At 39.7% G+C, this 26,401-nt stretch overlaps 2 protein-coding genes across 5 annotated transcripts in view; one reads left to right on the top strand and one right to left on the bottom strand.

Moving 5' to 3' along the window:
• Positions 1 to 845: 845 nt before the first annotated feature.
• On the bottom strand, positions 846 to 24,359 carry PRR11 (proline rich 11). The gene is given in 11 exon segments (XM_019431108.2): positions 846 to 926; positions 1,757 to 1,813; positions 1,815 to 1,854; positions 1,943 to 2,002; positions 3,878 to 3,990; positions 4,722 to 4,820; positions 6,530 to 6,790; positions 9,780 to 9,902; positions 10,145 to 10,295; positions 13,467 to 13,599; positions 24,271 to 24,359. Coding segments are annotated over 10 exon segments (1,101 nt in total). The 5' UTR covers positions 13,595 to 13,599; positions 24,271 to 24,359; the 3' UTR covers positions 846 to 857.
• Positions 24,360 to 24,947: 588 nt separating this feature from the next.
• The window catches only part of SKA2 (spindle and kinetochore associated complex subunit 2), a 49,398-nt gene continuing 47,944 nt past the window's right edge, over positions 24,948 to 26,401 (top strand). For 2 of the 4 annotated variants that reach the window (XM_019431110.2, XM_019431109.2), the window contains exon 1: positions 25,080 to 25,459. In XM_019431110.2, the coding sequence (XP_019286655.1) occupies positions 25,116 to 25,459 (344 nt within the window). In that variant the 5' untranslated portion in view covers positions 25,080 to 25,115. The other 2 variants (XM_019431111.2, XM_019431112.2) reach the window with 2 other exon arrangements.

The raw sequence follows: 26,401 nt of genomic DNA, 5'->3' as shown, positions 1-26,401 counted from the left end.
TATTACTGGTATTGAAACAATAGGCTGATGAGGACAGGAATTAGGTCTCAAAGTGAATCTGCTATGGACTTCAAATAATCCTTGGCAGGCCACTGAGGAAAATACAAGGTTCATGTTGAGGTCCTTGTAAAACTTATATTTAGCTGCATGAATGTGGACAGCAAATATCAACGAAAGGAATATCTCAGACTTCAGTGAGCCAGATAGAACTACCTAGATATCATTTCTAAATGCTAGAAATGATATGTTCTAAATTTTAAGGTTATATTGGACATTTTGCTTCACATCCTTTTGGAAAATAACTGGGTTGGGACGGGGAAAGGTCTTACCTCTTAACTGTTTATAGTAAACAGAAAACAAATCATTTATTTGATCAGAAATCATTTATTTGATTTCTGTTTACTATCAGACTTTTTTACTGATCAAGTCTGTATCACTTAGAGAATGCATTAGCGTTACGGGATGAAATACTTTTCTTTTTAATTACCTGAGGATACGGAAGATGAATGGGGACCAGTTTACTTTAATATCATAACTCTACCTATTGAATACAAATCTGTTATCTAGTTAAATGTGAACAACCTCTCCAATCTAATTGGGTGATTCCGGGATCAACATCACTTTGGGGATTGCATTTTCCTATCTGTTCTCTTATTGATCATGCAAACTAAATAATATCCAAATACTCACTTTGTATCATAGTATGTATGGAGGCTCCACACATACTTTAATTCTTTAGATGGAATTATATATTAGTATAATTACTTATACCTACTCTACTGTATTAAAAAAAAGGATTGGGGTGATTTTATCTGTGTATTTTATGGATCATCACACGGAGTCAGGCTGACTTGACATCAGTTTTGTTCATCAAAGCTGTTTGTAGAAAGTGGCAGAGTTTGAGTTGGGCTTCTAGGGTGAGCCATCTATAGGAAAAAAAAAAGGTCCCAGTTATAATATGAATTATGTTCCTGTGGCCAACACAGTTCTCCTTCCTCACTAACAGAATCCAATGCAGCCAGACTCTAAAAACCACTTTTCCCACTTTCTTTCATATAGTCAGAAGTTCCTGGATAGCACCTTCTGATGAGGAGTAGCTTAGCTAGCACACCCTTTTGCCCTTTGCCTTTCACCTATCTTGCCTAGAATGCGGACACCAGGCTTCAGGAGGTATAGGCATTCTTCACCATGAGGATAAAAGCCACACCTTAAGGATGGAAGAGCAGTCGGGGCACCTGGGTGGCTCAGTTGCTTAAGCATCCCACTCTTGATTTCAGCTCAGGTCATGATCTCACGGTTCGTGGGTTTGAGCCCTGTGTGAGATTCTGCACTGACAGTGCGGAGCCTGCTTGGGATTCTCTCTCTCCCTCTTTGCCCCTCCCCCACTCACTTACATGCACTCTCTTTCTCTCAAAATAAATAAATAAAAATCCTTTAGATGGGCTCTTGGGTGGCTCAGTTGGTTAAGCATCTGACTTTGACTCAGGTCATGATCTCACAGCTCGTGGGTTCAAGCCCTGTGTCAGGTTTGAGCCTGGCGTTGGGTTCTGTGCTGACAGCTTAGAGCCTGAAGCCTGCTTCTGATTCTATGTCTCCCTCTCTCTCTCTGCCCCTCCCCCTGCTCATGCTCTGTCTCTCTCTCTCTCTCAAAAATAAATAAACATTAAAAAAATTAAAAAAAAATCCTTTAGAATATGATTCTAAATAAATGATTTTGAAGAAAAGGAAAAATTTTATTTTTTTCCTAAAGGTTTACCTGAAACTTTCTCCTCAAGGCCCGGGTCATTACTGGAGTCAGTCCAGTTCCTGTATCCCATATTTTCTTTATTCGTAAGTGGGGTTCCACCTGGGCTCCTGCAAAGATAATGAAAATATTACAAGCTGTGTTATATGCCAATTTTTCAAGTGGATTAGAAAGCATAAAGATAAGAGAGCGTATTACCTCTCTACGTCAACTTTTCTAAGTAGTTTCCGCAGATCTATCTGGCTTTTACCAGGAGTACTGATGAAATAAAAATATAAAAGTTAGAGCTTGCCAGATTTTATCATTTTTCCCAAAGCAAAGCAGTCATTTCTACAGGCAACATCCTAGAAAGTAGTTCTATGTTACATTAAAAAATAGCAGTAGAGGGGCGCCTGGCTGGCTCAGTTGGTAGAGTGTGTAACTCTTGATCTTGGGATCGTGAGTTCAAGGCCCACTTTGGGAATGGAAACTACTCAAAAAAAAAAAAAAAAAAAAAGCAGTAGATGCTGATAGGAACATAAGGCAATATAATCGTCCTAATAAGTAATACTTCTTGCCTCAGTAATTATACATTTATGATTCCATCTTAGGGAGGAACTCAGCTATGCACACAGATTATGGACAAGGATGTTCACTGAAGAGGTGGAAATAAATCATAAACAACCTAAATGTCTCAAAACAGGAGTTTATCTTTAAAACTTACATATAATGAACTGCATATATTAAAGAAGCAAAAATGATGATTTAAACTGATTTTTAGGGTGCTTGGGTAGCTCAGTTGGTTGATTGTCTGACTCTTGATTTCAGCTCAGGTCATGATCTCATGGTTCATTAGATCAAGCCCCACGTCGGCCTCTATGCTGACAGCATGGAGCCTGCCTGGGATTCTCTTTCTCTCTCTCTCTGCCTTGCCCTACTAGCTCCAACTCTTTCTAAATAAACAAACAAACAAATAAACAAACTAAAAAACATAAAACCCAAAACAAAAAAAAACCCAAAACTTTAAACTGATTTTTAATGAGATGAGGAAAGTTCTTGACACATTAAATGGGAAAAGCCTTAAATTGTATGTACAATATGATCATATACAGGTACACAAACAAGTACATACACACACACACATTTCATTCATTCTAAGATATACTAGTTTTCATATCTTATTATTTCTGAAATTGGACTGCTCCTAAAATTCTTGATAATATTTTGGGGCACCTGGGTGGCTCGGTCATTTAAGTGTCCAACTTCAGCTCAGGTCATGATCTCATGGTTCGTGAGTTCGAGCGCCCCATCTGGCTCTGTGCTGACAGCTCAGAACCTGGAGCCTACTTCAGATTCTGTGTCTCCCTCTCTCTCTGCCCCTATCCCACTTGTGCTCTGTCTCCATCTATTAAAAATGAATAAACATTAAAAAAAATTAAAATTCTTGATAATATTTCAAGAATAATATATTCAAGAATAATAAAAAAAAAATTCTTGATAATATTTCTTTCCCCCATCCACTATTTTTTTTTTTAGTAATCTTCTGTGCCCAACATGGGCCTTGAACTCATGACCCGGAGATCTAGACTTGTAACACTCTACCAACTGAGCAAGCCAGGTGCTCCCCCACAAACCCACTATTAAATCAATGGTGTATCTTAACAATAAACAGCATCATGAAATGGAAATAATAGAGTAGACACCTATACAAAGATTACAATGCTAAACAATAATATGTTAACAGTGACTATCTTTTTTTTTTTTTTTAATTTTTTTTTTAACGTTTATTTATTTTTGAGACAGAGAGAGACAGAGCATGAACAGGGGAGGAGCAGAGAAAGAGGGAGACACAGAATCTGAAACAGGCTCCAGGCTCTGAGCTGTCAGCACAGAGCCTGACGTGGGGCTCGAACTCACGGACCGTGAGATCATGACCTGAGCTGAAGTCGGACACTTAACCGACCGAGCCACCCAGGCGCCCCAACAGTGACTATCTTTAATCATACAGTTATTTGAATGATTGTTTTCTTCTTTAAACTTTTCTGTGGATTTCCATTTTTCTACAATGAGCATATATAACTTTTAAAGTTAGAGATAAGCAAAAAATCATTCTTTTAAGTAACAGTAGAGCAACAACACAGTACAGTTGCTTACATTAAGACATTTGTAACTCGAGTTGATAGCACTTTGGAGTTGGGTTTCAGGGTGACATGCTGCAGGTCAGAGACAGTAACTAGTGGATTCCGTGTCTTTGGTGATGATACAAGCTTTAAATAAAAAAATGAGACAGTATCAAAACACACTTAAAAATGTCATTCAAAATATAAATATGCTGAAACAATGAATATTTGGATGCTGAGTATGTGTAAAGATATATCTACTATTCTACTCAACTTGTATCCCAAAACTTCAGAGTATGTCTCTACCTCTTTAGACTAATGGTTGGTAGATAAAACTGAGGTTTCATCTCATGGAAACCTCTGCTCCAAAAGAGCCAAGTGTAGGAAGAAGCAAATGTGCTGGCTGAAGCATAAAAGAAGAAAGATGAGGCAGAGGTCCAAGTAAACCACTAGCTTGTACACCCGTGGAGCCACAGGTGTAGACATAAGGAAAGCCAGAGGCCAGGAATGCTGGTACCAATTGTTGCACTGCATGCCTACTTTCTAGAGCTTGATTCAATGGATCTAGAACATTTATCACCATTTGGTTGCAGTGACCACTTTTGAGAGACTCGCCTTGCTCATACCAAAATAGTGTCTTTTGGTCCTTTGCTCTGAAACTGTGACTTTTGGGACTAATTCTGTTTTCATTTGTGGCTGAATGTAACACATGTACAATAAATCCTCTCTTCTGCTGTCTTAGCTGAACCAAAAAAACCCCAAAACATCAAATACTTACCACAGAATAGCTTCTATACATAAGACTTATGCTTATTTTCCAGAAAGAAACAACCAGGTTAAAAGCTGAAAGACCATGTGTATGGTCAGTGACATCTTACCTTCTTCCTTTCATCAAAACACTGTGTCTTCTTTAATTTCACAGTCAGTAGATCTTCAACTGTTATTTGCATGGGTCCATCTTTTTTTAATGGTCCAGCCTTAAAATACATAGAGAGGTTACAATTCAGATTGTAACCAGGATATCTAGTCAAATACAAATCCAAACCTAGTTTTTAAAGGCTCATTTAATGGGACGTCTGGGTGGCTCCGTTGGTTACGTGTCCGACTTCAGCTCATGAGTCATGAGTTCGAGCCCTGCGTCGGGCTCTGTGCTGACAGCTCAGAGCCTGGAACCTGCTGCGGATTCTGTGTCTCCTCTTTTTCTGCCCTTCCCCACTTGCACTCTGTCTCCTTCTTTCTCTCAAAAATAAATAAACATTAAAAAAAAGTTTTTAAAGACTCATTTAAATATTAATGCTTATTTACACTAGTTATTTACACTAGCTTATTTACACTAATTAATGCCTATTAAATCCTTTCCATTCAATAAAAAATGATGACATTTTCAGTACCCATGGATGCTAATGCTATTGCAAAGTATTTATCAAAATGTAAGGCTTTGATAGTACATAGAGATGGGCTAGTTCCCTGCAGCTATACATCTTCCTCAGGAGTAACTATAATAAGACAGGGGTTGAAGGAGTTCCTCAGGGGCACCACGGTGACTCAGTTGGTTAAGCATCCAGCTCTTGATTTCAGCTCAGATCATGATCTCATGATTTGTGGGATTGAGCCCCACCTCTGGCTCTATGCTGACAGTGCGGAGCCTGCTTGGGATTCTCTCCCTCCCCCTCTCTCTGCCCCTCCCCAGCTCACGAGCTCTCTCTCTCTCTGAAAATAAATAAAAAAATATACATAAAAAAAAAAAAAGGAGTTCCTCAAATCAAAGTGAAATTTTGCTTGAATTACCTAAAAAGATGATTCAGTTCCCATAGAACAAGAATGTGTAGTCAGAGAGGTATACATTATGGCAAACATAACAATAGGGTCTGGATTTATTTAACTCAGCCATTTTAAACCAAATGCATCTGTAGTGAAAATCCAGCAGATTTTAAAACAGGGTCATGTTTATCTTAGTGATACACAAATATTCTGATCCCCTTGGCAGATAACTAATTAATGGAGACTGGTCTTCCAGTCTAATGACAATATACTTGAGGATCCATCACTTCTCTTTATTCTGACTTTACTCACTAAGCCATCTTCTGTTCTTACTTTGGTTTCCCAGGGTGGCTTTGCTTTTGGTAAAAAGATATTATGACAATCCATTAGGAATATTCCAGTCTACTGGGTTTCATTCATTTATCCTTAAAAAAAAAAATCACTTTTATTTCTAAATCCAGCTTTTGTGAGTTCCTATGGGTCTGAGTTTTTAAAAACATAATTGACATAATTAAGATATGGAATCAGAAAAAAAATGTGGCTTCCTCTTAAGGGCCTTAGCTTAGTCTTAAAAGTCTGCCTTGCTTAAAAAGAATTTAAAATTTTAAAATTAAAAAAAAAAAAAAAGGGCAGAGGTGGCGCCTGGGTGGCTCAGTTCGGTTAGGTGCCAGACTTGGGCTCATATCGTTATCTCACGGTTTGTGGGTTTGAGCCCCGCATCAGGCTCTGTGCTGATAGCTCAGAGCCTGGAGCCTGCTTCAGATTCTGTGTCTCCCTCTCTCTCTCTCTGCCCTGCCCCAACTTGCACTCTGTCTCTCTCAAAAATAAATAAACATTAAAAAAATTTTTTTTTTTTAAAGGCTGCCTTGTTTTACTCCTACATTATACACTGACCAAAACACATCATCACTGGATTGTTTCCTACCTGAAGTGCTTTAGTGCGACTGGATTTTCTGAGCAGCAAAGGTGCTACAGGTGGTGGAGGTGGAGGTAGAGGAGGAGGTGGAGGGGGTGGAGGCGGAGGTGGAAGAGGAGGAAGATGGGTGGCTGGCTGTGGCAGCGTGGGAGGAAGTACAGCTCTAGATTCTCCAGGGGTGGTTGGAGCACAGGCAGGCACATTTGTAAGTTTACCACTTATGTCACATGTCTGACCACAGTTTGGGCAGGAAGAATTTTCCAAGATAGCCTGTAAGAAAACATTACATTTGGCAAATAAATAACAGATTAATTTGGTTCTTGAGGCTCAGAGTCATCAAGATAATAGCTACCATGTACTGAATGCTTTCTCAGCACACTATGTGTTTTATAATGTTTTCTCATTTATCACAAGCTCATTCACTCATTCATTCATCTATTCATTCACGTATTTGTTTTGTGTGTGCTATATGCCAGGCACTATGGGTACAATGTGAATTCTGTTTGTCATATCATGGAGCTGACAGTCTGGTAAGGAAGACAGACATTAAACACACACATACTCAGAACAAAACAAAATAATGCTTCAGTGAAAACAGTGAATTGTGCTGTGATCATGAATAGTGAGAAACCTGGGGAGTGATATTTAGCCATAATCTCAAGGATGAATTGTGACTTACCAGGTCTCAAGGGAGATAAGGTCTGGGTAAAGAAAGTTCTTGGCAGAGGCAAAAGTACTTAATGCAGCCAAGACTACAGTATACTCAAGGAACTGATAAAAAGGCCAAGTGGATGGAACATGAATGTTATGAGCTGAATCGTATCCCCTACTCCCCTCCCAACTCATATGTTGAAGCCCTAATCCAAGTACCTCAGAATGACTTTGGAGATAGAGCCTTTAAAATGATTAAGTTAGGGGTGCCTGGTGGCTCACTGGGTTAACTGTCTGACTTCGGCTCAGGTCATGATCTCACAGTTTGTGAGTTTGAGCCCCATGTCAGGCTCTGTGTTGACACCTTGGAGCCTGGAGCCTGCTTCGGATTCTGTGTGAACCTCTCTCTGCTCCTCTCCCACTGTTCTTGCTCTGTCTCTCTCTCTCTCTCAAAAATAAATAAATCACATTAAAAGAAAAGAAGTGATTGAGTTAAAATGAGGCTATTAGGGTGGGCTCTCATCCAATTTGACAGATGTCCTTATAAAAAGAAGAAATTTGAACACACAGGAGAAACACCAGGGATGTGTGTGCACAGAGAAAAGACCATTTGAGGACACAGTGAGAAGGCAAGCCAAAAGAGAGAGGCCTAAGAAGAAACCAACTCTGCCAACACTTTGGTGTTAACTTCTGGCCTCTAGAACTGTGAGAAAATAAATTTCTGTTATATAGGCCACCTGGACCATGCTACTTTATCATGGCAGCCCTTGCAAATGAAATTAGTTTCCTATGGCTGCTGTATTGAATTATCACAAACTTTGTGTCTTAACACAATTGAAATTCAGTGTTTTAAAGTTTTATTTATTTAAGTAATCACTACACCCCATGTGGGGATTGAAGTCACAACCCTGAGAACAAAAGTTGTATGCTCTTCTGACTGAGCCAGCCAGGTGCCCCTGAGATTCATTTTTTCAGTGCTAGAGGCTAGAATTCCAAAATCAAGGCATCAGCAGGGCTGTGCTAGCTCCCAATGCTCTAGGGAAGAATCTGTTCCTTACCTCTTCCTGTTTTGGGTAGCTGGGGCCATTCCTGGGCTTGGGGCTATATCATTCCAATCTCTGCCTGTGGTCCCACTGCTCCTCCTTTCCTCTGTGCATGCTCTACTCTATCTCTTTTATAAGGACATTCATCATTGGATTTAGGGTCCACCCAGATACCAGTTTATGATCTCCTCATCTCCAAATCATTAACTTAAGGGGTGCCTGTCTGGCTTAGTTGGCAAAGTATGCAACTCTTGATCTTGTGATCATGAGTTTGAGCCCCATGCTGGGTGTAGAGATTTCTTAAAAATAAAAGTCCTTAATTTAATTACATGAGTAAAGATCTTTTCCTCAAATAAGGTAACATTTACAGGTTCCAGGGATTAAGACTTGGACAGATCTTTTGGAGGCCATCAATTCAGCCCGCTATAGATGATATCATCCTCATTTTATAGCTGAGGAAACTGAGGCCCAGAGGAATGAGGTGATTTGCCTTTCTTCCTCTGTCTAATTCATTTTGAGGTATAAATTCTGGGAGAAGGGTTGTAATCCCAGAAGTTTCACTCCAAAACAGTAAGTGCAATGTTTATTTTTTGAGTTTTAGATGTTGAAAGTAAGGGCCTTGCTTAGGGGAGTTTGGAGAGAGTGGATATTTATAATTTTTTTCTGCCTATATCAGTCAAGGAAATAGAATCATCCCGAGTATTTAAAAGCGGGGGGGGGGGGGGGGAATAAATAAAAATAAATAAATAAAAGAGGAAGAATATAATGTAGGCAGTTGGTTACACTGATGATGAATGAGCTGAAAAGCACATGGGGGACACTGGGGCAGCCCAGAGATTAGCAACAGTAGAAAGCCATTGAATACCCTGAGGCTGGAGGGACAAAGGGAAGAGCAGTATAACCAGATCTCTGGAGGTGGGTTAATCCAGAGAATCAAGAAACAGGTAGACTTACCTGGAGCAAGCTAGAGTGAGAGAGACAACATCAACCATCACTGGAGAAATTGCCCAGTGCAGAGAATGAAGAGGCAAAACACCCCACCTCCCCTCCAGCTCTAGTCTCTCATCAATGTCTCCCATTAGCCCAGCACAACCAGGAACCAGGTGACATGGAGCTCGGGAAATACAGCCTGTGCGGTTAGCCCCCTGCAGTACAGAACAGAGCCTTGAAGCCTAAGGAATGGATCTGAGGACAAACAGGCCCAAGATTAGCAGTTACTTATACCCATCTCTCCTTCTGGTAAAAGCATAATGGAATTTCTATGGGGGATAACGCCTGCCCTCCTTCCCTAATTCTGGATTGCTTTTTTATTTAACAGTACCAACCTTCAGGGGCCCCTGGGTGGCTCAGTCGATTAAGTGGCTGAGTCTTGATTTCAGCTCAGGTCATGGTATCACGGTTTGTGGGTTCGAGCCCCACATCAGGCTCTGTACTGACAGCATGGAGCCTGCTTGGGATTTTCCCTTTCTCCCTCTCTCTCTGCCCCTCCCCTGCTCTCTCTCTCTCTCAAAATAAATAAATAAAACTTAAAAACAAAATAAAACAAAACAAAACCCAATACCAACCTTCAGAGTTTCCTGGAGCTTGCATAATTGATTTTCTAAAATGCAAAACCGTTGTTTCAGACTGTGAAGTTCTCGGTGGCAGAAACGGGATGGAAAGATGGTGTCTTTCAACACTTCTAAACTCTGAAATTAAAAAAATAAACAAGGCTGAATTCTATAAGCAGCATGATAAAGACAGGAAAAAAGAGACAAGAAAGTGGTTTGATGTATGTTTTACAGAAGCAAAGGCATACATGACCTCATAATTTCATCTTACCTGAGCTTGGCCTGAGTGTTGTGCTGACCTGAGCATACACACATGTGAACATACACACCAAATACGTAGAAAAACCATATTGCTGAAAATAGGTATGTCAAACCCATACCTGGGCCATGCAGTTCTGGCACCAGTTGTATATAGACCACACTCTATTTGTCCAAAGTTTTACTGTATCTTTGATATTGGGAAATTTGAAGTTCCAGGATGATCTTAGCCAGCTTCTGCTAAGGGGTATATCTGCTGAAGGAGTAACCACTCTGTAGGAAAAACAAAACCAAACAAATAAAAAACTCCTGAGTTGGAGTAACAGCTTCTGGTTAAAGAACAAGCTAGTTTTATATAATATGACTCAGGAGCAGAGCCCACCTACATAAAGCCAAATTCTGCATTAAATTCTAGAGTTTTGAGATCCACAAATTATTTTGTAAAGCAAATAGATTGTAATAAATAAAATAAATAGCAAATAAAGAGGCATCATCGGGGGGACACCTGGGGGTTCAGTCGGTTAAGTGTCCGACTTCAGCTCAGGTCATGATCTCATGGTTCATCATGTTTCATGAGTTCAAGCCCTGCATCAGGCTCTATGCTGACAGCTCAGAGCCTGGGGCCTGCTTCAAATTCTGTGTCTCCCTCTCTCTCTCTGCCCCTTCCCTGCTCATGGTCTGTCTCTCTCTTTCAAAAATAAATACACATTAAAAAAAAAAAGAGAGAGGCATCAGGAATTCAGTAATGAACAAAATAGATAGAAACCCTGCCCTCACTGAACTTACATGTCATGAAAGAAAGGTAAAAGTAAGTAAATAATACATATGGGTTGCTATTTAGTGAATACTGTAAGGAAAAGGATATATCAAGAGAGAAACATTGGGTGGAGGTGAAATTGTAGGTAGGGTGGGCATTGAAGTCTCACTGAGAAGGTGACTTTTGAGAAAAAAAACCTTAACAAAGTAAAGAAGCTAGCAACACGGGTGTCTGGCTGGATCAGTGGCAGAGCATGCAACTCTGTTTTTTTTTTTTTACTTTATTTATTTATTTTGAGAGAGAGAGGAGAGGGAGAATCCCCAGCAAGCTAGGAGCTGTCAGCTGTCATTAGGGAGCCTGACACAAGGCTTGATCTCACAAACCATGAGATCATGACCTGAGCTGAAACCAAGAGTCGGCCGCTGAGCCAACTGAGCCACCCAGGTGCCCTGAGCATGCGACTCTTGATCAATGGATCAATGGTCATGAGTTCAAGCCCCACTTTGGGCATGGAGCCTACTTAAAAAAAAAAAAAAAAATTGGAGGGGCGCCTGGGTGGCTCAGTCAGTTGAGCGTCCGACTTTGGCTCAGGTCATGATCTTGCGGTTTGTGGGTTCGAGCCCTGCGTCGGGCTCTGTGCTGACAGCTCAGAGCCTGGATTCTGCTTCGGATTCTGTGTCTCCCTCTCTCTCTCTGCCCCTAACCCACTCGCGTTCTGTCTCTGTCTCTCTCAAAGATAAATAAACATTTTTTTTAAAATTAAAAAAAAAATTGGAGAAGTCAGCAATACAAATATCTGGGAGAAGAGCATTCCAGGCAAGGGTAAGAGTAAGGGCAAAGGCCCTGAGATGGCAGCTTGTCTGAGGTGTCTAGGGAACAGCAAGGAGGCCAGGATGACTAGGGTGGAGAAACTGAAGGTAGGGGATTAGGAGATAATGTCAAAGTCAGATCATAAAGGCCTAGTAGGTCAAACAAAGGATTTTAATTTTTACTCTGAGAGAGGAAGACATTGGAGAGTATGTATATTTGTATGTATGTATATATGATTTAATGAAATGTAATCTCTATGTCTAAGATGGGGCTTGCACTCAGGACCCCAAGATCAAGAGTCACATGCTCTTCCAACTAAGCCAGGAAAAGCCGCTGGAGAGTTTTAAGCAGAGGGGCAATTTGACATGATTTTTAACAGACTCACTCTGACTACTGTGTTGAAATATGCTGCAGAGGGCAAGGGCAGAAGCAGGAAGACCAGCTAGGGGGTGTTTTTAATATTCAAGAGAGATAGAGAAGAGTTAGGATAATATCATGATTAACGCTTTTTGAGGGCCTGTTTATTTAAAAATTTTTTCTGTAAAGAGAGTTATAACAACAAAATATATAAAGTATTTTATTTTGAAACTCAGTATCCTAGGATTCCTATGACTTAAGAGCCTCTTTCAATAGCACATCTAAACCTAAGTCCCAGAGAATAATTGACCAAACCAAAACTAAGATTTAAATTCTAGTCCTATACCCCTCTTTCATCACTTAGCAGATTTATACAATTAAATTGACTAGGGAAGAAGAAAATAGTCAATCTGTGCATCTCCAATACAATTCTGTGATTTTTACTCTTGAACTATGTTCACCACATAAAATCCAGGATGCTCAGTGAAAATTTTATTTCAGATGAAGGATGAATAATTTTGTAATATAAGTATATTGCAAATGTTGCATGGTACAATATTAAAAAAATTATTGTTTATCTGAAATTCAAATTTAATTGGGCATTTTGTGTTTTTATTTGCTAAATCTGGTAATTCTGATATGGGAAACAAAGGCAAATGAAAAATTAGATTTTCATCTTGCCTACAGCCCATTGACAAGTTCTTGAAATACAGTGACCTTTCTCTGGGAGCTCAGCTGCTTCGATATTGACACTTTGGGCAAAAAGCAATTTTAGCTTAATATTATCCTGACCTCCCAGGATCCTATACATCTTCTTTAGCATATGAAAATCCCTTTGGAAACTTCCTTTATCTCTACTCCCCCAAGATATATGTTAGCAATCATTCTCCAAACATATTGCCCACCGATAAACATCTAAAGGTCTCACGACTAAGGTTTTACTAGACAGTTAGTAAATGACTTTATCCTAACAGCAGCTAGCCCCTCAAGGTCCTGGAAACCTTGCCTCCAAATTCCTTAGAGACTTATGCTATCTCTAACTCCCTCCCCACTTGAAAGTATACAATCTGTCACCCAACACAACCTCAGTGCAGCTCTTTCTACCCATGGGTCCTGTCCCTGTGCTTTAATTAAGCCATCTTTTTGCACTTAAGAGGTCTCAAGAATTCTTTCTTGGCCATTGGATCTGAACCCCAACATTTTCAACATCAACCCTATCCTTAATAGATTAGATTTTTAATATTTTTTCTGTTCTTTCTTTCTTTCTTTATTTATTTTTTAATTTTTTTTTTAACGTTTATTTATTTTTGAGACAGAGAGAGACAGAGCATGAACAGGAGAGGGGCAGAGAGAGAGAGGGAGACACAGAATCGGAAGCAGGCTCCAGGCTCCGAGCCATCAGCCCAGAGCCCGACGCGGGGCTTGAACTCACGGACCGTGAGATCGTGACCTGAGCCGAAGCCAGACGCCTAACCGACTGAGCCACCCAGGCGCCCCTCTGTTCTTTATTTAAACCTTACCTTTCTGGTGAGGGTAGCTGAGGAGGAGGTATAATTAGCTTGGGCTGAAAGTGAGAGACTTCTCTTTTTTTGAATAATCTTTTGGCTTTGGCTTTTAGCTTTCTTCTTCGTTGCTTGAACTTGGGCATGATTTCTGTAGAGAAAAAATTTTTTTACATTTTTTATTTTAGAATTATATATACATATAGAAAATGCACAAATCTTAACAGTACAGTTCAATGAATTATCACAAAGTGAACACATCCTTGTAACCAACCACCGTCGTTAGGAAATACATTGCTACTAGCATCCTGGAAGTTCCCTGAAGTGAAGAAAAATTTAAACCCAGATTTGAAGTATCTTTAGAGAGACTCAGCTTTGGCATTATATTACTCTCTAATTTTGTTTTGCTTGTCTTGCTTTTCTTCATTAAGTCAAGTGTATTTCCCTTTCTTATATAACAGAGAAAACGGCTCTAGTTGGTATTAAAAGAAGATTCTTTACCAGTAACATTTACTGAGCATCCACTGTGATAGGTAGAGTAGGTAGTGGAAGAAACAAATTTAACCATTGAATGTCCACTTACTTTTATGCACCTTCACATACATTTTTTCAGTGACTCTTCACTGAATAAATCCTGCAAGATTTTATCCCTGGGGAAGATGATTTTTATTCCTATTTTTACATAAAAGTAAACTGAGACAGGGGCGCCTGGGTGGCTCAGTCGGTTAAGCGTCCGACTTCGGCTCAGGTCATGATCTCATGGTCTGTGAGTTCGAGCCCCGCGTCGGGCTCTGTGCTGACAGCTCAGAGCCTTGGAGCCTATTTCTGATTCTGTGTCTCCCTCTCTCTGACCCTCCCCTGTTCATGCTCTGTCTCTCTCTGTCTCACAAATAAATAAACGTTAAAAAAAAATTAAAAAAAAAAAAAAGTAAACTGAGACATAGAAAGATTAGATGATTTGCCCAATGTAAAGCAGTATATAAGTAAGTCTACAAAGACCATGTTCTTTCTAACACTCTATCATGCAACAGTAGATTAAATAGGAGATATACAATGTAATAAGTTAGCCCAAATCTAAGACATGGGTGCTTCAAAACATTTATTTTAAAGCATTTTAAAACACCATCTAGTGGTAGATTTTAATCTAGATTCTTTTCTGAGGAAAATTAAGTCAGAGCTAGTTTGATGAGAAGAAGGGCTTTGCTGGTTTCAGTTGTTGCTACCTGAAGAACAAAGATGTCTTTATTCAAGTAGCAGAAATAAAAATGGTCTCAAGGGCTGGGCCTCCTTCCTTTCAAACTTACATTTGAATAGGAACAATTGGCCTTTAAAATACACATTCATTCCACTTTTGTTCACCCAGTAACCTTTCAATAATTGGTATGCAGTTCTAGGCTTGCTCAGCTCTCAGATTGCACTGGTTGAAGAAACCCAGCCTTTTACCCGCTGTGGATTGTAAAAACCCAGAAGCGGCTTACTGTAGTTCCAAGAGCTTTGGACTTTCAGAGGGCACCCCTAATGGCAATGGGTGACAGTGCATATTATCAACAGCTCTTCCAGGAGTAAAGTTTCCTTATAGCATCTTAATTGAATTGATGCCAGGGCTCAAACTAACAGTGTTTCCTTAATTGTTCTTAGAGGCTTGGGAGACACACTGAAAAATACTTAGCTGACTTCACCTTTATTATATCACTTCTCCTTCCTGCTGAAATAATAAAAGAAGGCCAAGCAAGGATTGTTAAATACAAAGGATGGCTAAAGGATTGATTGATTTTTTCTAAACAAACTTAAAATAACACAAAACCAAAATACTCTGAATGAAGAAGTTTAGGGAAGCCTCAGAGGAAGCGGCAATCTTGTGGTTGCCTGAAAAGAAGACTAAACCTCATCAAACTCATGCCCACAACTTTCTATGGAGAAATGTCACTGGGAACCTCTCTCTAAGGTGCAGAGTTCATTGGTTGAAATCCCCAGAACCTGAGACTTCCATGGTAAACTCCTCTTCCTTGTTTTCTATCTGCCCTCCTCTACACAGCCCTCCCCCTTCTGTTCCCTCTCTCCCTTTGATGTCTTTTGTTAGACATCACACTGACACAGAGAACTGGCCTCCTGCCTCTTTTTTCCCTTATTCTCACCAATCCCTTAGTTATAAAAATAGATTTTAAAGAAAGGAGCTGGACATTCTCATTTAAACTTGGCTCTATACCTTTATCTCCACTCCAGTGGTGTGCTGGGATTGGCATCAACTGTTACCGTTTCAGGAAATCTGTGAGTTAGTTGTTAAACACATCCACCATTAAAATTAAGTTATATAATCTTATAATTATATAATTTATATTTAAAATGGTAATAAATATGATGCAAAACTCATCACTTTCTAATGATTTTACTATTATCTATGCTTTTGAGGTTATTTACCTTATTGTATCTATATAGTGAAAATGCTATAGAATGTTCATTTCTGTCCAACCCCATATTCAATGACTTCATACTGAAAACCTGAAATTGCCTATGATGGGAGTATTTACACAACGAATATTAAAAAACACTACAGGGACACCTGGGTGGTTCAGTCAGTTAAGCAACCAATTTAGGCTCAGGTCAGGCCATGATCTCAAGGTTTGTGAGTTACAGCCCCATATAAGGCTCTCTCTTGTCAGTGCAGAGCTGCTTTGGATCCTGTCTCCCTCTCTCTGATTCTTCCCCCACCCCCCGCCACCCCCACCTCAAAAATAAACATTAAAATTTTTTAAAAAACAACAACATTACAAATCAGGGCTTGATTCATTATGTTGTTGATTGTTAAGAAAGTGATAAAGAAAATGTTAATAATGCAGATTAAATTTAAAATCATATCTTGTCTGTAATTGTTATATTGTGAATAGCATTAAAAAATTGAGAAATGTTCCAGTATTTGAAAACTAGTATTTGATTCATCAAAGTTGCTTATACAACTGAAGTTCCAAAGAAATCTTTGTGTTTCACTTTATCTTATTCTATAGAATAATAAATGAAAATATCAACTGACATTCCTATTAGGACTATACTTGTTTATAAATTGCAACCATAGGTTGGCTACAGATACAAGAAATCGGTAAAAATCAACAATAGTATTCTCTGAAAATCAGCTGTATATGAAATTTACAAGAAAGAACATTATAGGGGTACCTGGCTGGCTCAGTAAGTTGAGCATATGATGATTGATCTCAGGGTCAGAATTTCAAGCCTCACGTTGGGTGTAGAGGTTACTTAAAAATAAAATCTTAAAAAAAACAAAAAGTCAGTAAAGAAATATAAATTAAAAAAAAATTTTAATTTAATATAAATAAATTAAATATATTAATTATAAATTTAATATAAATTAAATTAAATTAAATTTAAATTTAAATATAAATTAAAATAAGAAAAGAAATATAAATTAAAAAAATTTTTTAATTTAATATAAATAAATTAAATATATTAATTATAAATTTAATATAAATTAAAAAATTTTTTAAAAAAAAATTATAAACCCATGAAGCAAAGAATGGGAACAGACTATCACAGATGATGAATGTTGACTAAATTATGGAAAATGGAAAGGAGATGGATGAATGGTAAATGACTTGGCAGAGTAGAAGAGAGGTGAGGCTTGACGGCCGGTGGTAGGGAAGCCAACTGGAAGCAAGATAATTTGTAGAAACTTTAAGAAGATTCTGGACTTGAAGGTACTTAGCACCTTTTAAAGTGTAGGGTGGGGTTAAAATAGGTTTAATTAAGTCATTATAAGGATTGGATAGGCCTCTGGAGTCTGTCTCCCAGTCCTGGTAGCCAGGCAGCTCCTGGCATTTATGTTCTCTCCTGTAAAGATGGATAGGTTTATTCTCTGGAGAAGTTGAACCGTAGGGGTGTTGAATTGTGGGCCATCAGCCATAGCAATAGCAGAGTCATGTGTGTATCATCATACAGCAGGTAGGGGACAATCCTGAACTCAAAAATGAGACTTTAAAAAAAAAAAAATTAAAAAAAAAAAAAAAATTTTTTTTTTTAACGTTTATTTATTTTTGGGACAGAGAGAGACAGAGCATGAACGGGGGAGGGGCAGAGAGAGAGGGAGACACAGAATCGGAAGCAGGCTCCAGGCTCTGAGCCATCAGCCCAGAGCCTGACGCGGGGCTCGAACTCACAGACTGTGAGATCGTGACCTGAGCTGAAGTCAGATGTTTAACCGACTGAGCCACCCAGGCGCCCCAAAAGTGAGACTTTTAATTCCCTTCCTCAGCTCAGCTCCCAGAACACAGGCCACTGATTTTAATTTCGTGACTCAAACCCTCATACCGTTCATTTCCCTTGCAGGAGGTGAGAAGATTCCTCTCCAGGGAAATTGGCTACCCCCAAAAAGGGACCTACAGATACTGACATTTAGGGTCTCCCCAAAATGGCTAAGTGGTTGATCATTTACCCACTGTGGTATCACACAAGTTGATAATATCCACCTACTGTACTTTGAGCTTCCAATTTTTTTTTTTTTTTTTTTTTTTTGTGACTTCCTCTGACATATAATAGCCAAAGATCATGAATCACTTTAGGAAAGTCTCTAACATGAAAGACAAAGACCAAAATAAACAGAGGGGAAATAAAAGTATTTCCATTTCAGAGGAAATGGAAAGAATATAGGAAGCAGAAGAAAACTTAAAAATTTTCAGAAAGTGGGATATTGCAGGGACACCTGGGTGGCTCAGTCAGTTAAGTGTCTGACTCTTGATTTCGGCTCTAGTCATGATCTCATGGTTCATGAGATTGAGACTGGCGTTGGGCTCTGCACTGACAGCATGGAGCTTGCTTGGGATTCTCTCTCCCTCTGCCTCTCTCTCTCCAAATAAATAAATAAACTTAAAAAAAAAAAGAAAGAGAGAAACTGTATTCATGAAACAAGAAGAATGAAAAAACTCTTAAAAATTAAAAGCAGTAGAAATTTTAAAAATGTAATACAACAGTTGGAAGATAAAAGTGTTAGGAGAGAACAGAGGAATGGAGAGAATTTTATCAAATAAACAATACAGAAATATTCCCTAGAACTGAAAGACTTGAATTTTCTATTTGAAATGGTCCATTCAGTATAACAAAAGAAGATCCACACTGAGGCATATCATCACAAAAATAAAGAGGAGATTCTAAAGGCTTCATGAGGGGCGCCTGGGTGGCTCAGCTGGTTGAGCGGCTGAGCATCTGACTTCAGCTCAGGTCACGATCTCATAGTTTGTGAGTTCGAGCCCGGTGTCGGACTCTGTGCTGACAGCTCAGAGCCTGGAGCCTGCTTCAGATTCTGTGTGTGTGTGTGTGTGTGTGTCTCTCTCTCTCTGCCCCTCCTCCACTCACGCTGTCTCTCTCCCCTTCAGAAATAAACATTAAAAAAAAAAAAAAATTAAAGGCTTCATGAGATAAAAAAACAGTATAGATACAGAGGTCTGAGAATAGAATGGCATCAGACTTCAACAGCCACACTTCTGAAGGAAATGTTTTCCATCCTGGAATTTTATAACTGGTCACACTTTTAGTCAAGTGTGAGGACAGCATTAAGATAAACAGTGGCAATTTCCAGGGTAATAGTGGCCAGAAGTCATTGGAAGACAGCTTTGAAGCAGGACTAGGGCAGGAGTCAGCAAACCTTTTCTGTAAAGGGCCAGATAATAAATATTTTGCGCTTTGTAAGCCACCTGGTCTCTACCATAACCACTCAACTCTGCCACTGTAGCATCCAAACAGCTATGGACAGTACTTAAAACAAATGAGTATGGCTGTGTACCAATAAATTTTTTCAATAAATTTTATTTATTGCCACTGAAATGTGAATTTCATATAATTTTCAGGTGTCACAAAATATTCTTCTTTTGATTTTTCTTCAACTATTACAAATTGTAAAAAAAACATTCTTAGCTCATGGGATCTACAAAAACTGTAGTTTGCTAATTCCTGTCTTAGAGCACCCACAGCCAGTGAAGTGAGCAAGACCGATAGCAGGCTTCAGTAACATTGTCTCTAAGGGAAAAAAAGGGAAATCAATAAATTACCTAGTGTATTGACCTTTCTGAGCTGAGTTTACTGTTCTTCTGTAAAATTGGGGCCAAATTATTGATAAATGCTTTTAAAAAAGCATTTAAAAATAAGTAGGAAAACAGTTTTAAAAGAAAAAAATGTAATCATAGTAACACTTATATGTTCAGCTATTACACAGTATTTAGTAGCAAAGCCACTGATTGTTTATTTAGCCAAAAACACGGTATAGGTATATTGTGAAGATAGGAGAGAAAGTGGAAATCAGTAGTTTTCTAATTTATATAAGTGTTTAATACTGAAGAGAAAGAAGGAAAGGAAGGAAGGAAGGAAGGAAGGAAGGAAGGAAAGAAGGAAGGAAGGAAAATAGGAAAGAAGGAAGGAAGGAAAGAAAAAAGGAAGAAAAATAGTAAGCATGTCTTTTAGAATCATGGAGGTAAACAACAGAAATAATTATAAGAATGGATAGTAATTGCCTTTGGCAAGTGGGAGTCAGGATTATAAAGAGATGATTTAGAGGACTGCTATTTGTTTCTAACTATAATAAGTCTTGCATTCGACAGTTAATCTCTGGTATATATTATATTTGTATTAAAAAATTAAAGAAAATTTAATGTTTATTTATTTTTGAGAGACAAAGAGAGTGCAAGTGGGGAGGGACAGACAAAGAGAGAGGGAAACAGAATCTAAAGCAGACCCAAGTCTCTGAGCTGTCAGCACTGAGCCTGATGTGGGGCTTGAACCTACAAATTATGTGATCATGACCTAAGTGGAAGCTGGACGCTTAACTGACTGAGCCACCCAGGTGCCCCCCTGCCAAAAATGTTTTTAATGTTTATTTATTTTTGAGAGACAGAGAAGAGAGCATGAACAGGTGAGGGACAAAGAGAGGGAGACACAGAATCCGAAGCAGACTCTGGGCTCTGAGCTGTTAGCACAGAGCCCGAAGCAGGCCTCTAACCCACCAATCATGAAATAATGACCTGAGCCAAAGTTGGCTGCTTAACCGACTGAGCCACCCAGGCTCCCCTCTGGTGTATATTATTAGCTAGAAAAATAGAGTACCACCATTCTGAAACTGAGCCATCTCTTTCTAGCCCTTTTCTGGTGGTTTTACCAATGCCCATTCATTCAAATTTCTAAAGAGTCCTATATAGGCTGATGTATGTCATTTTGGAGATAATTTTTCAATGAAAAAAAAATCTAGGAACTAAATCATATTTTCTCCTTTCTCTTCTGTGTGTGTGTGTGTGTGTGTCCCCTGGGCTCTGAGTCATTGTTACTCTAATAACCTTTTAATTAAACACAGTAATTGGCACATGCAGAGAATTGAGAGAATATGTCAAATCTGTCAAGGTAAAAAGGTTCAGTCTGAGATAATTCCTAGATTAGTGTTCCATTCAAAAGTGATAACTGTTCTTTTAAAAAATGAAAGTTAAAGAATTCCTAAATCAAACAAGACACAGAACTCATGCTAAAGTTTGTTTTATTATCATTGCTTTAATAAAAGCATTAGTAGATGTTCTGTAGAGGATAATTGCCTGAAATAATCTGCAACAGTCTTCCTAGGTTAAAACACATATACTTGTCCCTTTCCAGAAAAGTAATGAGACATACAAATTCTTTTTGCTGGACTAAGCAGGATTCCAACTACTAACACTAGATAGAAGCTCATTTTTTTTTTAAGATTACTCAAAGCATTTTTCCTACTTTTTTATTGAAAACTACTATTCCTTCCTTTTTACCTGCCTTGTTTTGAAAAGACTTTAAGGTTGATTAAAAACAATATGTACTACCACCCACAAAAAAAAGGTGGATGAGGAAATGAGATCCATTATAGAATAAAATATATAATATGTATAATATATACTTATATACATGAATTTGAAATATTTATGTGATTCATTCATCCTGTCCTTCCTCTTTCTGTCTTCTAAGTTCAGTTGCTTTTGCCATCTTTCCCATTTTAGATTTTTGCTGTAGTCTATTTTCTCTTACTTTTTTTATTTTGAAAAATTTCAAACCCTGACAAATTTATGATAGTATAATTAATACGCATATGTCAGCACCTGAAACAAATGTAACATTGTGTGCCAACTATACTTCAATAAAAAAATAAATTGAAAATATAAAAAGAAAAAATAAAAGATCATATTTATTCCGGAAAAATATACTCATATACTATTCACCTAAATTTGCTAATTGTTATCTGTTATCTTTTTTTTAAATTTTTAAACATTTTTGTTTATTTTTGAGAGGCAGAGAGAGACAGAGTGCAAGCGGGAAGGAGCAGAGAGGAGACACAGAATCTGAAGCAGGCTCCAGGCTCTGAGCTCTCAGCACAGAGCCTGATGAGGGGCTCAAACCCATCAACTGTGAGAGCATGACCTGAGCTGAAATCGGATGCTTAACTGACTTGAGCCACCCTGGTGCCACCATCCCTTTTTTTTAGTAAAAAAAAAATTTGTTTAAAATTTATTCGTTTTTGAGAGAGAGAGAGAGAGAGAGAGAGAGAGAGAGAGAGAGAGAGAGACTGTGTGTGAGCTGGGTAGAGACACAGAGAGAGAGGGAGACACAGAATCCAAAGCAGGCTCCAGAGTCTGAGCTGTCAGCACAGAGCCCCATGCAGGGCTGGAACTCACTAACCATGAGATCCTGACCTAAGCTGAAGTCGGATGCCTAACCAACTGAGCCACCCAGGGGCCCTGCCCACCCCCTCCTTTTTTAAGTAGGCTTCTTGCCCAGTGTAGAGCCCAAAGCGGGCTTTGAACTCATGACCTTGAGATAAAAACCTGAGCTGAGGGGGCTCTGGGTGGCTCATTCAGGTGAAGGACACACTTCTGGTTTTGTCTCAGGTGGTGATCTTACCGTTCTTGAGTTCAAGCCTTGCATTGGGCTCTGTGCTGACACTGTGAGGTCTGCTTGGGATTCTCTCTCTGCTCCTCACGTGCTCTCTTTCTCTCAAAATAAAGAAATAAACTAAAAAAAGAAAAAAAAAAAAAAAAGACCTGAGCTAAGATGAAGTGCTGGTCGCTTAACTGACTGAACCACCTAAGCGCCCCTCCCAGTGCGCTTAGTCTGATGGCCCTTTGCAGCCTCATCTCTTCTAGTGATTAGGAAACAGTTTGTACTTCAGGTATGGCAAACACCAAATACTTTCTATAATATACTTTCTGTAGCCTTTCCCCCTGCTTGGGGTATCCTCCTTCAAGTCAACTTATATAACCTTCAAGATGCTGTTATTTTTACTCACAGATATTTGTTGAGTGCTGATAATCCACCATGGTAGGTAGGTGTGGTAGGTGTTGGGATACAATTCCAAACAAGGCCAACATAGTCTCTATCCGTAAGGAATTTATACTGGCTGAAAATGTCATCTCTTTTCTGCTTCCATAGCATTTTATACACATTCTTATTATAGCATTTATTATATTGCATTGTAATTTGTGTTTGCATGCTTGCCACCCAGCTGGACTGTGAGCTTTTTAAGGTTAGGATAAATTTTACTAAACTTTGTTTCCCCAGGACCAAGAATGCAGCAGGCACTAAATAATTTCAACAAATGAATGAAATAAATCATTCCTGCTAAGTGTTTGCTAACAAGTGGTCTCTTTTTTAGTTAAGGAATATGCTTTAATACAATTAAATTTTGAAAAATCTCTCAGTGAGGGAGGTTTTTAAGTTCTTCAAATCATGCCACTCCTATATATGGTTAAAGGATGGCTCCAAAACTATTTCCAGTAGGAAGGTGAAATAAATAATAGGCTAAGAATTATAGTATTCTGCAGGAGTTGGCACTGCTGCTTCTATTAAAACTTCATCCTAGGGGCGCCTGGGTGGCTCAGTCTGTTAAGCGTCTGACTTCGGCTCAGGTCATGATCTCACAGTCTGTGAGTTCAAGCCCCGCATCGGGCTCTGTGCTGACAGCTCAGAGCCTGGAGCCTGTTTCAGATTCTGTGTCTCCCTCTCTCTCTGACCCTCCCCCGTTCATGCTCTGTCTCTCTCTGTCTCAAAAATAAATACATGTCAGAAAAAAAAAAAAACAAAAAAAAAAAAACAAAAAAAACCACAAAAAAACCTTCATCCTATGATACGAGAAGTGCTTTTGGTCAGGGGGTACTTCCAAAACTGTGACAGCAACGAAAATAAAAATTGCATTTCTTTACCCTCTTCATAAAAACACATTTTTATGGAGGTTTCTTACACTTTTCCGTAAGCAGCTTTCGTTCAATTTATCAATTTCCTTTACCAGTTCATTACTCTTGAACATTCATAGGGCTATTTCTGGTACTTGGTTGTATTAAATTTTGTTTTACACTGTGCAACATTGCTTTTTTAGTTTTTGTCTTGTTTCTCTACCGAGATTGCAGCTCCCTAAAATGTAGCCAGCACAGTATTATTAGGCACAAACAAACAGGGCACACTTTTAAAATTGACACTCTCACAAAACGTTAGACAACATTAAGAGCTTATCAAGGAACATAGTAATACTCGCTATCAAGAAATGTACATTCTCAAACTTTAACGTGCATAAGAATCACTAGGGGTGGGGGATCTTGTTAAAATGCATATTCTGATTCAGTGGGTCTGGGTGGAGCCCGATAATTTGCATTGTTAACAAGCGCCCAAGTTATGCAGATACTGTTGGTCTCCGGACAACAGTGAACAGCAAGATCTAAAGGAAGGTGCAAAAAGAAGGTTGACGCTTTGCTCCAAAACATATTTTGCAGAGCGTTAATTAAATGCAAGTATGGTTAGGATGGAGCCAAGCCGAGCACTTCTCACCCACCCTCAAACGTCCTCTTCCCGGCTGTATCTCCCCAAGTACAGCCAAAATCCCCACCTCCGTAAATTGTAAGAACACAAGCAGCAACAGGCCCAGCTACCGAAGGAAGATCTCCCTGCACTTACTAGTCTAAGAGCTCGGGATTAGATGGAGTCCGGGTAGTGGCCTCTCCCTCGCCATGTAGAACAATTCAAAATTAAAACCTTATCACGCAGGGACCAATCGTAGCCAAGGTCTCTTCACGATTCGCGCTCTGGGTACTGTAGGAGCACAGTCTGGTTTGTGATTGGTTAAGATGTCACCACGCACTGGCCAATGAAAGCTGAGGCGCTTCTTGTATGAATAAGTGGAAGGCGGGAGCGAAGGGGAGGGGAAGCAGGAGACCTAAGAAGGTGTGACAGGTTCCTTCTGCTGTTTGTGGAAGCTTTTGTGTAATTGGTTGGCTCTTATTCCGATTATACCAATCGCAGTCTCTTCTCTGCGGAGCCGTATCTATGAAATTGAAAGTAGAGATGAGCGTGCAGCCAATGGAAAAAAATATGTATATACAGCAGCCAATCCTCCTGCGGCGTTTTGTGTCTTTGTCCAACTGGAGAAGGTGTTTCATGTGGAGGGGCGTTACTTAGTCGCCAATGGGCGGGCACCAGTGAAGAAGGGGAACCAATGAGCGTGAGACGTTGAGTGACAGCTGTCCAATAGGCACTCTCAGTGCTAGCACGGTTTGCGGCTTAAGCACTGCCGCGGTCTGAGGAATGTCAACTATTCAACATGGAGGCGGAGGTCGATAAGCTGGAACTGATGGTGAGTGTAAAATAAAGGAGATCTACTGGGTAGCTTATTTCTCTCGGATGGCCTCCAAGGTGGGATGCAATTTCGAGTCGCCTGAAACCCTGGGCGGCAGAAGCTGGACCAGATTCAAGTTCCCTCCTCTTGTATCAAAGGGAGTTGCAGCCGCCTGGTCTCTTTTAACCGCCGCGGGGGAAGGGGTTACATCCGGGAAACTCGTGAGGGAAATGGCGGGAGATGCTGAGGTAGCTGGGCCTTCGGAATTCCTTGTTCCGTGCCCTAACCTTTCCGCCCCTCAAGGAACTGTGGCTCGTGCAGGCAGCGTTTTTTGCATTTCTCCCCAAAAGACCCTAACCGCTCCAAGAAGGGGAGAGGTCGTTCACACTCAAAGAAAGGGGGATGGAAGGTGAGGTGGGGAATAAACCGAGGGGGGCGGAGAGAAATCCCATTAGGGCAGAGCCGTTCACGTTCTTCAAGGCGGGTTGAGAAAGTCTGAGAAAGGTTCTAGACTCGCGTGTACAACTTCTTAGCGGTCGAGGAAGCTCCAAGGCCAATATATGTTTGGATCGAAGGTGGTAGCCCTTGGGTGGGGGAAAGGTGTGAGCGATGGGGACCTGAACCTCGAGCTCCTTTCTTGGAGCGCGGGAGGAATTGGGACAAGGAAGGTACCCTGCTTTCGAGTTGCCGAGTTTCATTCATTTATGAAAGTAGGGGGCGCGGGCGAATAATTGGAAAGGATTCAGGCGGCTGCTTGGCCTGCTCCGGGGCGCCAAGCTGAAGGGCTGTCCTAGTTTTTTTCTATGGATCCTTTACTGACTTGTTCTCTTTATTCCCTCTCTCCCATTCTTAGACTACCAGCTAGATCGCCCGCGCTTTTTTCTTCTTAGTTCCCCTTGTTCTATCTTCAGCCCTTACCCCGTCCCTGCATTACTATGTTTGAATTGGGCTGGCTTTCTTTAAAATGAGGAATTTGGAGGACGCGCCCATCATTGAGCTCCTGTCGGTTTTTTGTTAAAGAAAAATAACAATTAATTCAAAAAGCTCAAATCTTTACTCTCCGTCTCAAACCGCCCGTCCCCCCTCCCCCGCCCTCCCATACCCTGGCATTACAATTTAGATATCATTTGTGTCAGCGTTGCTCTCTCCAAGTTGAACCTTAGGTCACTTAGCATCTACACTTGTAGTGATCCTGGAAGAAACTGAGTCCCATACCCTGATTCCCACCTCCAGAAAATGTGAGAGCTTGATATATCTTATTATTTTCTCCTGATGTATTAATGAATTGTAGCGGCTCTCCCATACAAATTCGACTTGAAGTTTTACAGTTGATTCTAACAATTTTGAGTTT

Source organism: Panthera pardus, unplaced genomic scaffold (genome assembly GCF_024362965.1).
Source record: "Panthera pardus isolate Hobbes unplaced genomic scaffold, ASM2436296v1 HiC_scaffold_3, whole genome shotgun sequence".
Lineage (NCBI taxonomy): Eukaryota > Metazoa > Chordata > Mammalia > Carnivora > Felidae > Panthera > Panthera pardus.
This window is presented reverse-complemented; position numbering and strand designations above follow the sequence as displayed.